General features: G+C 48.4%; 1 protein-coding gene across 5 annotated transcripts in view; it reads left to right on the top strand.

Annotated features, from left to right (window-relative positions):
* PFKFB4 (6-phosphofructo-2-kinase/fructose-2,6-biphosphatase 4) overlaps window positions 1-13,354 on the top strand; it is a 50,712-nt gene that overhangs the window by 9,424 nt on the left and 27,934 nt on the right. For all 5 annotated transcript variants that reach the window (XM_037850327.1, XM_037850308.1, XM_037850321.1 and 2 more), the window contains exons 2-7: window positions 3,113-3,229; window positions 3,391-3,487; window positions 7,907-7,973; window positions 10,703-10,777; window positions 11,174-11,230; window positions 11,921-12,042. In XM_037850327.1, the coding sequence (XP_037706255.1) occupies window positions 3,118-3,229; window positions 3,391-3,487; window positions 7,907-7,973; window positions 10,703-10,777; window positions 11,174-11,230; window positions 11,921-12,042 (530 nt within the window). In that variant the 5' untranslated portion in view covers window positions 3,113-3,117. The remainder of the gene's footprint in view (window positions 1-3,112; window positions 3,230-3,390; window positions 3,488-7,906; window positions 7,974-10,702; window positions 10,778-11,173; window positions 11,231-11,920; window positions 12,043-13,354) is intronic.

Genomic DNA, 13,354 nt, shown 5'->3' with positions numbered 1-13,354 from the left:
GCATGAAGGTGCCTTGGAGAAAGGACTCATGGAAGAAGCAGCTTCTGAGCTGGGATTTGTAGGATGAAGGGAAATTCACCACTGGGAGGGAAGCAGCAGGACTACGTGTACTGGGAGCACTGAATGATTATTGGGGGAGGGGGTAAAGGGGAGATGTGAGGTAAGGGTTTGGATTCTTGGATGACAAGGCAAGGCATTGAGTGCCCCGCTGGGTTTTAGCTCAGTCCTGTTTGTGACGGGGAGCTCCTTGGCAGTGTTTAGTCAGGGGCATAGCAGGTCGAGCTTTGTTTCTGGCAGTGCAGAGCAGATGAGGAGGGCTGGGGAGCTCCCACTGCATCTGCCAGAGCCTCAACAGGCCTGGGGAAGGAGGCTGGCCTGTGGTGGCTTGAGCTCAGGGTCTGGGACCCTCAGGGAACTGTTGTTACCAGTCCAAGATGTGGATTCTTTGCCTGATGCACTCAAATGACCAATTCCTGAGACACTGGCGTTTCAAAGAGAGTTTATTGCTAGGCGTGAAGCAGGAGCACAGACGGCCTATTGGCTCCAAAATCTGTCTTCCGAACTACAATAATTCTGATAATTTTATAGTATCAAAAGAGGAGCAGGCTGAAACATACGGCAACATGGATGAACCTTGAAGATATAATGCTGAGTGAAGTAAGTCAGACAAAAAAGGAGAGTTCTGTGGACTCCCTGAACAATGTAAACATCAATGTCTTATAATGTAGAATATTGGGGGCCTAGAGATAGACAGAAGCTAGTGAAGAAGGAATGATATCTAATATGTTCAGATATGTTAATGAGGGTGAATTTAAAGTTATGGAATGGATAGGAGTGATGATTGTTTGTTAATAGAATTATAAGTATCAGAGCTGCCCTGAAGGCGAACAGGATTGAAAGGGGTTGTTTAAAGGCATGTATTCCACAGATCAGCACAACAAATATAGATAGGTGCTTGTGTGATATACTTCTAAGGTGTGGCGCTGGTACAGAGTTGACAACAGAATGATATATGGGAAAAATCTACCTATTTTTAATAGGAATACCTTACTAGTACCACACAAATACTAGGGACAAATAATTAAGGGCTCAAAAGAACTATGGGGTGTTTTGGGTCATGAGAGTTGTTTAAAATGGAGAGTGATGAGGATTGTACAACTAAGTGATGATAATGTGAGATATGGATGGATTATCATGGACAGAACATATGCTATGTGAACTTAGGAACCCCCTACTTTATAAGTCAAGCCCTCGACCTTGAGGCTTGCTCGGGTGAAACTTATGGTTGTAAAGGGCAGGCTAAGCCCGCCTATAATTATGCCTAGGAGTCACTTCCAGAGAACCTCTTTTGTTGCTCAAATGTGGACTTTCTGTAAGTCCAACTCTGCAAATAAATTCATCACCCTCCCCCAGACATGGGACAGGACCCCCCAGGTGAATGAGTCTCCCTGGTGACATAGGAGACAGATTCAGGAAACAAGCCTGACCCTGGCATCAAGGGGTTGAGAATGCCTTTTTGACCAAAAAGGGGGAAAAGAGAGGCAACAAAATAGGGTTTCAGTGGCCAAGAGATTTCAAATAGAGTTGAGAAGCTGTCCTGGAGGTTACTCCTATGCAAGCTTCAGCTAGGTACCCCAAATGGCCACAGTATGATAAGCCCAAGTCAACAGTAGTCCTAAAAACCCTAAAGAATATTCAGATCCCTAACTGAGACTCTATAAAAGTTTCACTCACTAAGTTTATTCTTCAGAAACTTTAATCTCCCATAGAGCTCCTATGCCAGCTAAGTCCCCAAATCCAGAGGAAACAAACAGCCTCTTCAAGAACATCAACCAGTTGCATCTCCTTTTCCCATAACATTGACACCCCTTTTCAACATGAACAAGTTAAGGTGGTCACTGCCCAGACATCCCTGAAGATCAGAAAAGTGATTAAACTAGAGGAAGGGGTAGCAACAGACGAGATAGAATTTAACAAAGGATAATGAATACTAAATCTCTATATAATTTTCTTTTTCTTAGTTGCTAGAGTATTAGAATAGCTAGAGGGAAAAACTGAAATGGTGGAACTGTAACCCATAACATTCTCTGAAATTTGCTATGTAACTACTTGTTAAAATGTAATTTGAAAGTTATCACCTTTCTGTATATATGTTATATTTCACAATAAGGAAATAACTGAATCTATGGAACTGTAACCCATAACATACCTGGAAATTTCCTATATAACTACTTGTTAAATTGTACTTTGAAAGTTATCACTTTTTTGCATATCTGTTATATTTCACAATAAGGAAATAACTGAAACTGTGGAACTGTAACCCATAAGATTCTTTGAAATTTTCTCTCTAACTACTTGTTAAATTTCACTTGGAAAGTTATCACTTATACGTAAATATATTATATTCCACAATTAAAAAAAAAAAGATGAACAGGTTTTAGGATAATGAGCACAGTGGCACTGGATGATGTAATTAGAGGTGATCTAATTGTTGAGCATGTGCAGATTGATTACATGCTTAGACACAGAACATATGTAAGAAAATGGTGGCCTTAATATGATTGGTGTGTTTTTTAATATTATGAGGTATAGGTCACTTATAGGTTAAAGTCTAAGCTACTATGCATGTCAGGCGGACCTATTTTAGTTAGATCCAGTTTCGGTTATCAAGATAACTTTGGACTTGGGGTGGGTTAGTTGTGGGCTGACTCAAGACCCTTTGCTAATGAACATTAGGGGCTGTCTTTGGTGATCACAAGGCTCCAAAGTTGCAAAACTGGATAAAATGGGTACAAATGAGTATTAGTCACAAGGTTTTTACAGTCACAGGGGTACAAGATAAAGGTTATACAATCATCAAAGATCAAGGCAACTAGATTACAGTTTGACAATTTCAGGTATTTCCTTCTGGCTATTCTAATACCCTTAGAAAGTAAAAAGAATTATCTACATAATGATTTAATAATTATAATCATTTGTTAGTTCCTAACTTCTCAGGTATGGAGACCAGGAAGGCACGTCTGATGCCCAGCCCTGTGCCTGAGGCTGAGAGGGAGGGTGCCCTGGGTGGCATCCTGGCCCTGGCCTGAGCCTGTGCTCCTTTGTCTTCCAGTTTGCATGACCAACTGCCCCACACTCATTGTCATGGTGGGCCTGCCTGCCAGGGGCAAGACCTACATCTCCAAGAAGCTGACCCGCTACCTGAACTGGATCGGTGTGCCCACGCGGGGTGAGGCTGCCCTGGCTGCTCAAGGCTTTGGGGCCTTATGGGGGGGAGAAGAGAGAAAGCTGGAGTGTGGGGAGGGCCTGGGGGTGTGGGAGGTGGGTGGGGGCCAGGAGCTGGCAAGGGTTGCTGTTGCCATGAAGAGCGGAGCCTCTCTTTTCCCCTAGAATTCAACGTTGGCCAGTATCGCCGGGACATGGTCAAGACATATAAATCTTTTGAGTTTTTCCTCCCGGACAATGAAGAAGGCCTAAAAATCAGGAAGTAAGTGTGCTTGTATCTCTGTGTGTGTGTGTGTGTGTGTGTGTGTGCATGGAGGGTGACTGTCAAGAAGGCTAACAGATTACTGCCCATTTATTAAGGTCCTTGAAGTCCCTGGAGCCAAGTTACTGGTTAGTGACCAAGTTGCTCCTGGGCCCTGTCTTGGCCCTGCCCCAATGGCTGTGCATCAGAGCTCATCTCTTGACCTCTCAAGATGTGATGGGGGTTGATGAGGAGACAGGGTGTGTGAGTCTCCTGGTGGCTGGCCCTGCCCTGCCTTGGTGTTTATGAGCTGTTGGTAGCAACATCCTGTGGGAGATGAGCACAGAACTGTAGAGAGAGGAGAGAGGCTTGGGCAGGAGTCCAGTTTAGCCAGTGCAGATCAGGAGCTGGCTGCCTGGAGGCCACACTCAGTTGTCCTAGGGGGATTCCATGGGGACTGGCCACTGGTGTAGAAGGGAGCCTGAGTGAGTGCAGGGTATACAGTCCTCTGAGATGGGGCAGGGTGGGAGTAGGGTCACCCTCTGGCACCTTCTCATGTTACCAGAAAGATCAGGCCTGGATCTTGGGGTCTTTCCTCCTGGGCCCCTTGATAAGGCCCTTCTGTGTTCTTAGAGTATGCTTGCTCTTGTCGTGTGTGGGCTGGGCCTTGGCTTTGCTTTGGACTGGCCTTTGTGATGCTGGGTGGATAGTTCACACTTGTGCTGTTATTTAGCAGAGATGGAAATTTGCATATGAGAAACCCCCTATTTACACTTAAGCTGGGAGAGTTCACCAGAGGAACTGAGTACCAGCTAGTGATCTCAGGATCCGACAGCTGTGATCTTCTTAGCAGGTGTTGGGTGGAGGATAAAGTAGATCATCACCAGCCCAGGGTGGCAGGGGTCTGCTCTGGGGCCACCAGTCTTGGAAGGGCGGTGAACAGAGGTTGACCCAGCTCTAGTCTGGATGAATGTCTGGCTGCTAGGTGGCTCGTTCCCTCACTGGCCAGCAGGGGGCAGGAGCGTCACATTAGGGGGCTTGGACCCTTAGACGTTTTTGCTGTAGGGTCAATGAGGCTGGGCGTGGCTGCTGCACCAAGCAGAGGAGACTGACATTCTGAAGCTGAACTGTGGATTAAATTTGGGGCTGGTGTACTGAGCCAGACAAAAGGGAAAGGACATTTGAACTCGGTGTGCTGGGTGTTTGATGTCCATTGCTACCCCATCCCCACCCCCCATTTAACAGATGAGGAAATCCAGGCTCAGAGAGGCTAGGTGGCTTGCACAAGATAATAGCACGTTAACTTCACAGGGCCGACTTGAATCCAGGCCCATCTGCCACTCAAACTACTTTGTCCATCATTCCAATATTACCCAAGCAGTAGGCCAAAAGACATATTAAGTGCAAATTATAAAGCAACTCCAAGTTGTAGGCACTACTGGACTAGCTTGTTTTGATCTTCCCTACAGCCTTCATGGTGGCTGGTGGTGCCCCACTTTCTCAGATGCTGAGACTGAGGTCAGAAAGTGTTGGGTTGTTTGGGGTCATTCAGGGTTTGAATTCAATCCTTGGTCTGGCTGAATCCAAAGTGTTTGTGGGAAGACTAAGGGAGCTGGCATTCCCAGGGCCTGGCAGCCATTCCACGCAGGCTTCCCCTTGAAGGTAGGAATATTGAGATTAATCCAAAATGGGAAATCCAGGCTCAGAGAGGGTGGGGAGCGGGTCCAAGGTTACCAGCGGGGACAAAGGACCTAACAGTAGAAACTGGGTTCGGGTTCGTGTACTGCCTTTCTGTGGGTGCACCTTTCAACTGTCCCTGCTGTGTCCAAAGCCTGGGCCTGGCCACTAGACTACAGGCCATTTCCCATAAATCAGCCTCCAATTTTCCATACATAATTGGCAAAATACAAGGACTAGAATTTTTTTAAATGGAAAACCCAGGCATCTCCCAGGGCCCAATTACTCACATAGTGCTAAAGTCCCTCAAGTCACATAATGTTGAAGTCAGTCCCTGACACAGTGGGAGGTCTAGAAAAGGGCATGCATGGTCATACTTGTGCACGCAGTCTCATCGCACACATGAGGGCATGTGGGCACACACACACCATATGAGGCACACGTGTGGGCATACATGCACCCCCATATGTGCATATGGGTACGTGCACACACACACCCCATTCATGAGGACAGGCATACACACACTTGTATACTGTATACACACATGGACACACACATACGCACTAGGGTACACTCATACATGTTGTGTTGAGGGTTCCCAAGACCACCCATGTTCGGTAATTCACTAAGAAGACTCACAGGACTCAGCCTATAATTGGACTCACAACTAAAATGTATTACAAGGAAATGATAAAAAGCAACATCAGCAAAGGTGCGTGGGGCAAAGTCCGGAGGAAACCTGGCATAAGTCTCCGAGCGTCCTCTCCCAGAGAGCCTCACAGGACACACTTAATTCCTCCACACTTGAATTTTGATAACATGCATGTAATGTGGTCTACCAGAAAAACCCATTAGAGACTCAGCATCCAAGGTTTTCACTGGAGGCTGGTCATGTAGGCACCCTCTGCCTGGCATGTATCAAAATTCCATTCCCCAGAGGAAAGCAGATGTTGAGCATAAACCACATTCCATGAGAGCGTTTCATATCAGCATCGGGAACTGTTTACCATTCAAGTTCCCAGACACCAGCCAAAGACCAACATTGCAAACAGGCCTCTCTAAGGATAGCATTCCCAGGCTGCTGTGTTAACTCTTTTCTGTAGCCATGCACAGGGTTAGTGCACACACACAGGCACACCTCTGTGCTTACACATACGCTGACATATCCCCTAGACATACGTGTGGGCACGTACCTGTTGTGTTCACCACATGTGTGTATGCCCACACATTCAAGCACATTCATACATGTGTACTCTCAGCCACACAGCATGTGAAGGCATGTGTACACATGCACCATATGCATGTACATGGACACACACACATGCATACCCCATATGCACATACTTGGGGACATACACAAACCTATACTCATGCATGTGGGTGCATGCCTACATGTGACATGTACTCATATGCACATGGGCACGCAACCATATGTGTACCTGTGGATGCATTCACTCATACTTGTGTCCATTTAGTCACATACCACATACAAGGGAGTGAGCACACTTATGTGCATGCACAGTGCACTCACACATAGGCATATACACATGAGGGTTGCTCACACATGTATACCCATGTGGGTGTGGTACATACATACCCACCCCTACATGCAAATGCATACACATATGCATACATGAATGCACACATGTGCTTATGCAGGCCTCACTGGGGCCCTGAGATCCCTCCCACGTGGTAGAGCCAGGACCAGAGCAGCCCGCAGGGGAGATCTTGGCCCAGCAACATGGGGCTCTAAATGCAGGGACATGGTGGCAAGAAATGGCCTTAGCTGTGCCAGGTTCGTGGACTCTCAGAATTCAGATTTATTGGCAGAAGAAGAAAGCACTTTGAGGCTTTAATTGAAAGAGTCATCAAGGCACAGAAAGGTCACAAGAAGGTATAGGAGCAGAGCTCCTTTCAATGACTTGGACTCAGCTCTGCCACTGATTTCTCCATGAGCCCCAGCAGGCTGCACCTGGCTCTTGTCAGCTTCTGCCTCCATACTTGGGGCACACTGGGCTGGTGAGAGCCCTGGTGGCATAGTCCTTTGACACACTGAGGTTTATACACAAAATCAAACCAAATGGGAGGAGGTTTAGCTTTACTCTTATGTCCAAATAAATGAAGGCAATAAATAAAAGGTAAAATTAGTTAATCTGTCTCTGAACCTTACAGGGGAAACAGATACAATTAGAAAGATCCTGGTCTGGGCCATTCCATTTTGCAGCAATAAACAAAAAGGCTGAGACATTCTTGAGACAGTGTAGTCAATGTTCAGTCATGGATGAGGATTTTGCATTCTGGAGGGAATTTGAACATAGGCACAAGGGGCAGAGGCACAGCACACTCCTGTAGAGGGGATGGTTTTGGGGAATTCTCTCTTCCAAGAAAAAAAAAATTGAATATCAAGCCTTATACTGCCCTGGGGGCAAGCAGTAGTGTCTTTCCTCTCCCTTCCACCAGCCCCTAACACACATCCACAAGGAAATGTCTGATAATGCATGGCAATCAGAAATTGGCAGCATGGATGAGATGAGAAGAGAAAATACAGAAACATGGTAGGAAAAAAAAGTTCCCCATGACCAGAAACACATAGCTTTCCACCCTATAGGGGCAGAGTTACCCCAAGGAAAGAGAAATCTTGGAGAGAGAGAAGGGACTAGGAAGGGGTCCCCTCTCCTGTCTGGGGTAGATGTGTCGCTGACCTGCTGACTTCCTGCAGCCAGGGTCAGGGGCGGGGCTGACCCTGTGTTTTCTCTCCTGAAGGCAGTGTGCCCTGGCAGCCCTTTGTGACGTCCGTCGGTTCCTTAGTGAGGAGGGGGGACATGTGGCGGTGAGTGTGACACCCTGGTGACATCTAACCCATGGGCGCCCACACACTTCTGCCCCTTTGCTCATCATGCAGCTGCAGGGTGCGTGTGTGTCCCCAGACGTCCCTGGGCGCCGGCCCTTGGAGAAGATCCACAGTGTAGCAATGCAGGAGGAAGCCCGGAGGCTGGGTCTGGGCCAGGAATTTCCTTCTGGGCTTGTGGTTGCCTTTGACCCTGCAGGGCATCCCTCTGAATACTCTGTTTTGTGGCCAACTTCAGAAGTCAGGGGTATTATGTTACCTGGGTCTTTAGCAAATGTGATTTCTCCTGGAATGGGAAGAATCCTGCCCAGCGTTTACTGACTGTTCAGGAACTGGTTGATTCCTGGGTGGCTTAGTTTCCTAGAGCTGCTGTAACTAAGTACCACAAACTAGGCAGGTGGCTTAAAACAACAGAAATGTATTGCCTCACGGTTCTAGAGGCTAGAAGTCTGAAATCAAGGTGTCAGAAAGGCCACGCTCCCCCTGAAGCCTTTAGGGCAGAATCTGTTCCATGCCTCTCCCCTGGCTTCAGGCGGTGGCTGACAATCCTTGGCGTTCCTTGGGTTGTGGCGTAACTCTCTGCCTCCGTCATCACTTGGCCATCTTCTCTCCCTTGTCCACCTGTGTCTCCTCTTCCTTTCTTAGAAAGGACACCAGGCATATTGGATTAAGCAGCCTCTCTGCTCCAGTATCTCCCCATTTTAAAATCACTTAGTTCCATCTGTAATGAACTTATTTCTAAATAAGGTCACAATCTGAGGTACTGGGGATGAAGACTTCAACATTATCTTTTTGGGGGACACAATTCAACTCATAACACTGGGTAAGGGAACTCCGCCTGTGTGTCAGCCCCTTCAGTTAGATTGAAGGAAAGCTGGGACGAGGTGCCTACGGAGAGAGCCCTATCCCAACCCTATATGATCAAACCAGGAGCTGTTCATTCCCTTCCTTTTTCCTCCTGGAATTGTTCTTCCTGGGGCTCTCTTTCCCCCTGCTGCAGTCTGTATTAGTTGCTTTCTCCATCCACGTCACTGCCATCACCCTGGTAACTCCTTTTTCCTCCCTCCTGAGTTGAATGCCCTGATCCTGGATCACAGTTCTTCCTCTTCCTTGGTTTTCTGACTTGTTTTGGTGGAGCACATCCTCCAGTAGCTTTCTGAGAAAGGTAATGGGTGATAAACTGCACGAGACCTTGCATGTCTGGAAATCTCTCTCTTTTTTTAATCCTTGCATTTGATGGTTGGGCATGGAATTTTAGGCTAGAAGTACTTTTCCCTTGGAATTTCCATGACACTATATTCTAGCTTGTTGTGTCATTCAGATTTGCCAACCTTCCTAAAAGCTTTATGTCTTGGGAAGACGGGGGATTTCCTGTGCCCCTGCCTCTGGGGAGGCTTTTAGGGTCTTCACGGTGATGTGCTTTGTGGTGGGTCTTCTCCTCTCCACCATGATGGGTCCTGGGTGGGCCCTTTCCATCAGGAAACTCTTGTCTTCAGGTTGGGGAAATTGTATTATTTCTTAGATAATTCCACCCCCATTTTCTGATAATTGACCCCTCACTCCCATTTTCTGAGCTTTTTTCCTAGAACTCCTGTTGCTTGCATGCTAGGCTTGATCCCTAAATTTATCTTTTTCCCCTTTTTCCTCTCCCTTTAGCTTTTTTGTTCTACTTGCAGGGAGACTTGAACATTATCTTGAAAGTATTCAGTTGAAATTTTAAAAAAAATTCTGTGATCACATTTTTAATTTCCAGGAGTTATTTCTGGTTCTCTGGGTGATTTTTTTAGACCTCTGTTCTTGCTTTGTGTTTACTTTTGTGTCTTTATGAATATTAACTGTGAGTGTTTTGAATTTTCTTCTGTTCCATGTCTTCATTTTACCCCGGTTCACTTATGCTGTTCAATTTAGTCTTTAGCTTCCATTTTTCACATGAGAGGTTTTGCTGGAGCATCCAGTGAGCTCTGGCTGGATGTCTTTTCTTAAAAGTGACACTCAGAAGCTGCTTGGGTGTGGTGATGTGTGGACTTGCTGCACCATAGGGTGCCTGGGCAGGCCCTAGCACTTTGCGGGGAGCCCCAGATCAGTCAGTGCCTGGCTGAGGGGGCCTGGGCAGGGCCTGGGGCTCCAGCTGCTCTTTGCTGGACCTCCAACCAGTCCTCCCACTTCCCCTGCACCCTCCTCCCTTTATTCAGTGATGCTTGTGCCCCTGTTCCTATGTTTCCCAGTTCTTTGTGAGTGGGTGGCTCTGGTTGGCTTCTTCCCCCTTGCAAGCACCTGTGTTTTGACTATCTCCATTTCTCTGAGTCAGTCATCTTGTGTCTAAAGATAGACACAGTTTCATTGACATCTCCCATCTGCTGGCTGTCCTCTCCTGTCCTGCTTTCTTTATCCTCCTTTTCCTATTTAACTGGGGTCTCAGGATGGAGTGGAAATCAATGTAGGCTCAGTTCACCAGGTTTAACTGGTTTTAACCGGAAGCCCTGTTGGTCATACACGAACTTCTGCTGTGTGCGGAGCAGTGCTGAGTGGGTGCCTCTGTACCGGGGTCTGCTGCCCGCCCCCTCCTCGGGAGCTCACCCCTTCCCTGGTGTCCTCCCTATTCTTAAGCCTGCCCCTTGCAGCTGTGAAGGTGGCTGGCCAGGAGGGTGTCCTGGGCGGCAGCAGATCCTGGCGAGACCCCAGAGGCTGAGTTAACCCCACTTTGGTCCTAGGTTTTCGATGCAACAAATACCACCAGGGAACGGAGAGAGACCATCTTTAATTTTGGAGAACAGAATGGCTACAAGGTGAGGCCTGGTCAACTCACCTCCTAGTTCAGGTTGTGGCTTGTTCTGTTGGGCCTCCTGGGGCTCCTTCCACAGCCTCCTGGTGCGCGGAGGACATCTGGCTGACATGGCTCCGTGTGATTTGAGACGAGAGGGACTGCTCTTTTCTCTCCACCTGTGGTTTCCTTTCAGGGGTGCCTTGGTGGGAGACTCCTGGATAGGGCGGCCCCTGCTTTAGCTCCACGCTGCTTGGCCCAGTCCGCCTAGAAGAAGGGCCTCCAAGGGCCTGGGCTGCTGTTCAGCGTGGCCCTCACGGGGTGGGCAGCTCATGGAGCCAGGCCCAGAGCCTAAATGTGTCTGTTTCCTTCTCTCTGCCCCCCATCCCTGGTGCCTCTGGATTGATGGTCCTCGCCACAGACCTTTTTTGTTGAGTCCGTCTGTGTGGATCCTGAGGTCATAGCCGCCAACATTGTCGTGAGTAGGGGCGTCTGGCCTTGCTGAAGGCAGTAATAAAACCAAAGTGGGCATGGGACAGTGAGATCCCTCTCGAGGTTTTGCCTTGTGTTTGGTCTGGCCTTAATTTGGCATTTCTGACTCTGAGGGGAGAAGGGTGGGGAGGTAGTTTATCCTCAGATACTGGGTCGGGTGAGCCTGGGTCCCTGGGGACCACTTGTGTGGCGGGTGGGCATTCATTCTTGCTTCCTCCTCTTACCTTCCCTCCCCAACCCATCATCCCCTGGGAGAGGAGCATCAACCCCAGAGTGGGTGTTTATATTTTGAGAAAGAGACTCTCGCCCCCACCCCCACCTGCACCCTCATTTATTCAAGGTGCATGCATCTGGGTTTGGGGAGATAGTTCACGGTGGGGAGGGGCTTCCAGGTCCCTTCTCTCCAGTGTCACCTATCCCTATACACAAGATGAGGGGCCTCAATCTCAGAGGGCTCGGAAGCACCCTCCCGGCACAAGTATGAGAACTTGGGCCAGGGTGCTGCTGTACTCTTCCAGTTAGTACTAGCTTCCCTGGGGTTGGCTTCTGGCCTCAGGCCCCTCACCTGGCCTCCAGCTCCACATCTAGCCCCCTCCCAGGCCCGTGCTCCCCTTGGCCTTTGGCCCTGCCCGGCCCCCAGCCCTGATGTGTCCTGCTCTGTGTCTGGCAACGGCAGCAAGTAAAACTGGGCAGCCCTGACTACATTGACTGTGACAGTGACGAGGCCACAGAGGATTTCATGCGGCGCATCGAGTGCTATCAGAACTCGTATGAGTCGCTGGATGAGGACCTGGACAGGTGAGAGAGGAGAGCACCCTGTCCTGCGGGGGTGGGGGCCGGTGGTGGGGGTCCCCCTTCGCTGTCTCCTGTGGCTCCCCAGACTGGCTCTGCTCTCTGTGGTGTCCCTAGGCTCGGTGGGCTCAGAGCCCCCAAACCTCTGAAGGTCCCACAGGGAGGTTTTAGCACCTGCCTTGATGCTGTTCCTTGTGGTGGCAGCTGAGAGGCCACCTCAAAGGGCAGAGAGTGTTTGGCCTTTTTTGTTGCTTTTCTTGGGGCAGAGATTGTGAGCCAGCAGTGACTTGCAGAGCCTCTATTGCTTCATCTGGAACTCTGTGAGGCAGGATTTTTCTACTATTCCATCATAAAGTCCAAGCCTAATTTCAATGCAGAGGATCATCCCATGAGGCACTTGCAAGCATTGCATGCTCTCCTTTAAATGCACAGCCTGTCTTTTGGAAGGGGTGCCCAGACCTTGCCTACAAACAGCTGGCAGTGGCCAGTGCTTGTTAGCTCCATCTGCCTCCCTCCGGGATGGAAGGTCAAACAGCCTTGGAGTGGGGTGTTTTGACTCCTGAGGTGCATTCAGCTGAGGGTCAACAGCAAAGGTTAGCAACGTTTTTCTGTAAAGGGTCAGATAGTAGGTTTGCAGGTCAAACATCCTCTGTTGCAACTATCATTATAGCACTAAAGAAATAGAGTATGTAAATAAATGGGCATGGCTGTGTTCTGGTAAAACTTTTTTTTTATAAAAGTAGGCCTTAGGCTGAATTCGACTCTCTGGGTGTAGTTTGCCAACTCCTGTCCTACAGCATGAATGGGACAGTGGTTAAGTAAATAACAGTGTGGCCCTTTGGTAAAATATTACACAGTGGTTATAAGTCATAATTACAGCGAGATAATTGTATGTTATATAGCATTAAGTGAAAAAGCGAGAGTATGAACTTGGGCTTGGGTCATTTATAATTACATAAATATAATGCACATGAGCCGAGGAAAACAAGAACTGTTGGAGAGATGGTCTCTGGGGGTGTTTATAGAACCGACCCCAGACTGGCCGTATGTCCCCCCTCCAGCTGGACTTGGGAGCCAGCCCAGACCCAGCTGGGGCTGATCGACACTTGCTGCCCAGGTCTCCCTTTGGCTTTAGGTGTTGCCTCTGTTCTCGCCAGCACAGTTTTCCTCCCCATGGTTCTATGACATGCTTGCATTCAAAGGGGGTTATTTGGAGTGGTTCCTGTTTTTATTGGTGGTGTCAGAATAACAACCTTAAACTAAGGTCCTGGTGTCCAAACTGCGAGAACTGAAACAGGACTCTCCAGAGGGCAGAGGG

This window comes from Choloepus didactylus, chromosome 1 (genome assembly GCF_015220235.1).
Source record: "Choloepus didactylus isolate mChoDid1 chromosome 1, mChoDid1.pri, whole genome shotgun sequence".
NCBI classification, from domain to species: Eukaryota; Metazoa; Chordata; class Mammalia; order Pilosa; family Megalonychidae; genus Choloepus; species Choloepus didactylus.
The sequence above is the reverse complement of the archived record's forward strand: the minus strand, read 5'-3'. Positions and strand labels throughout refer to the sequence as shown.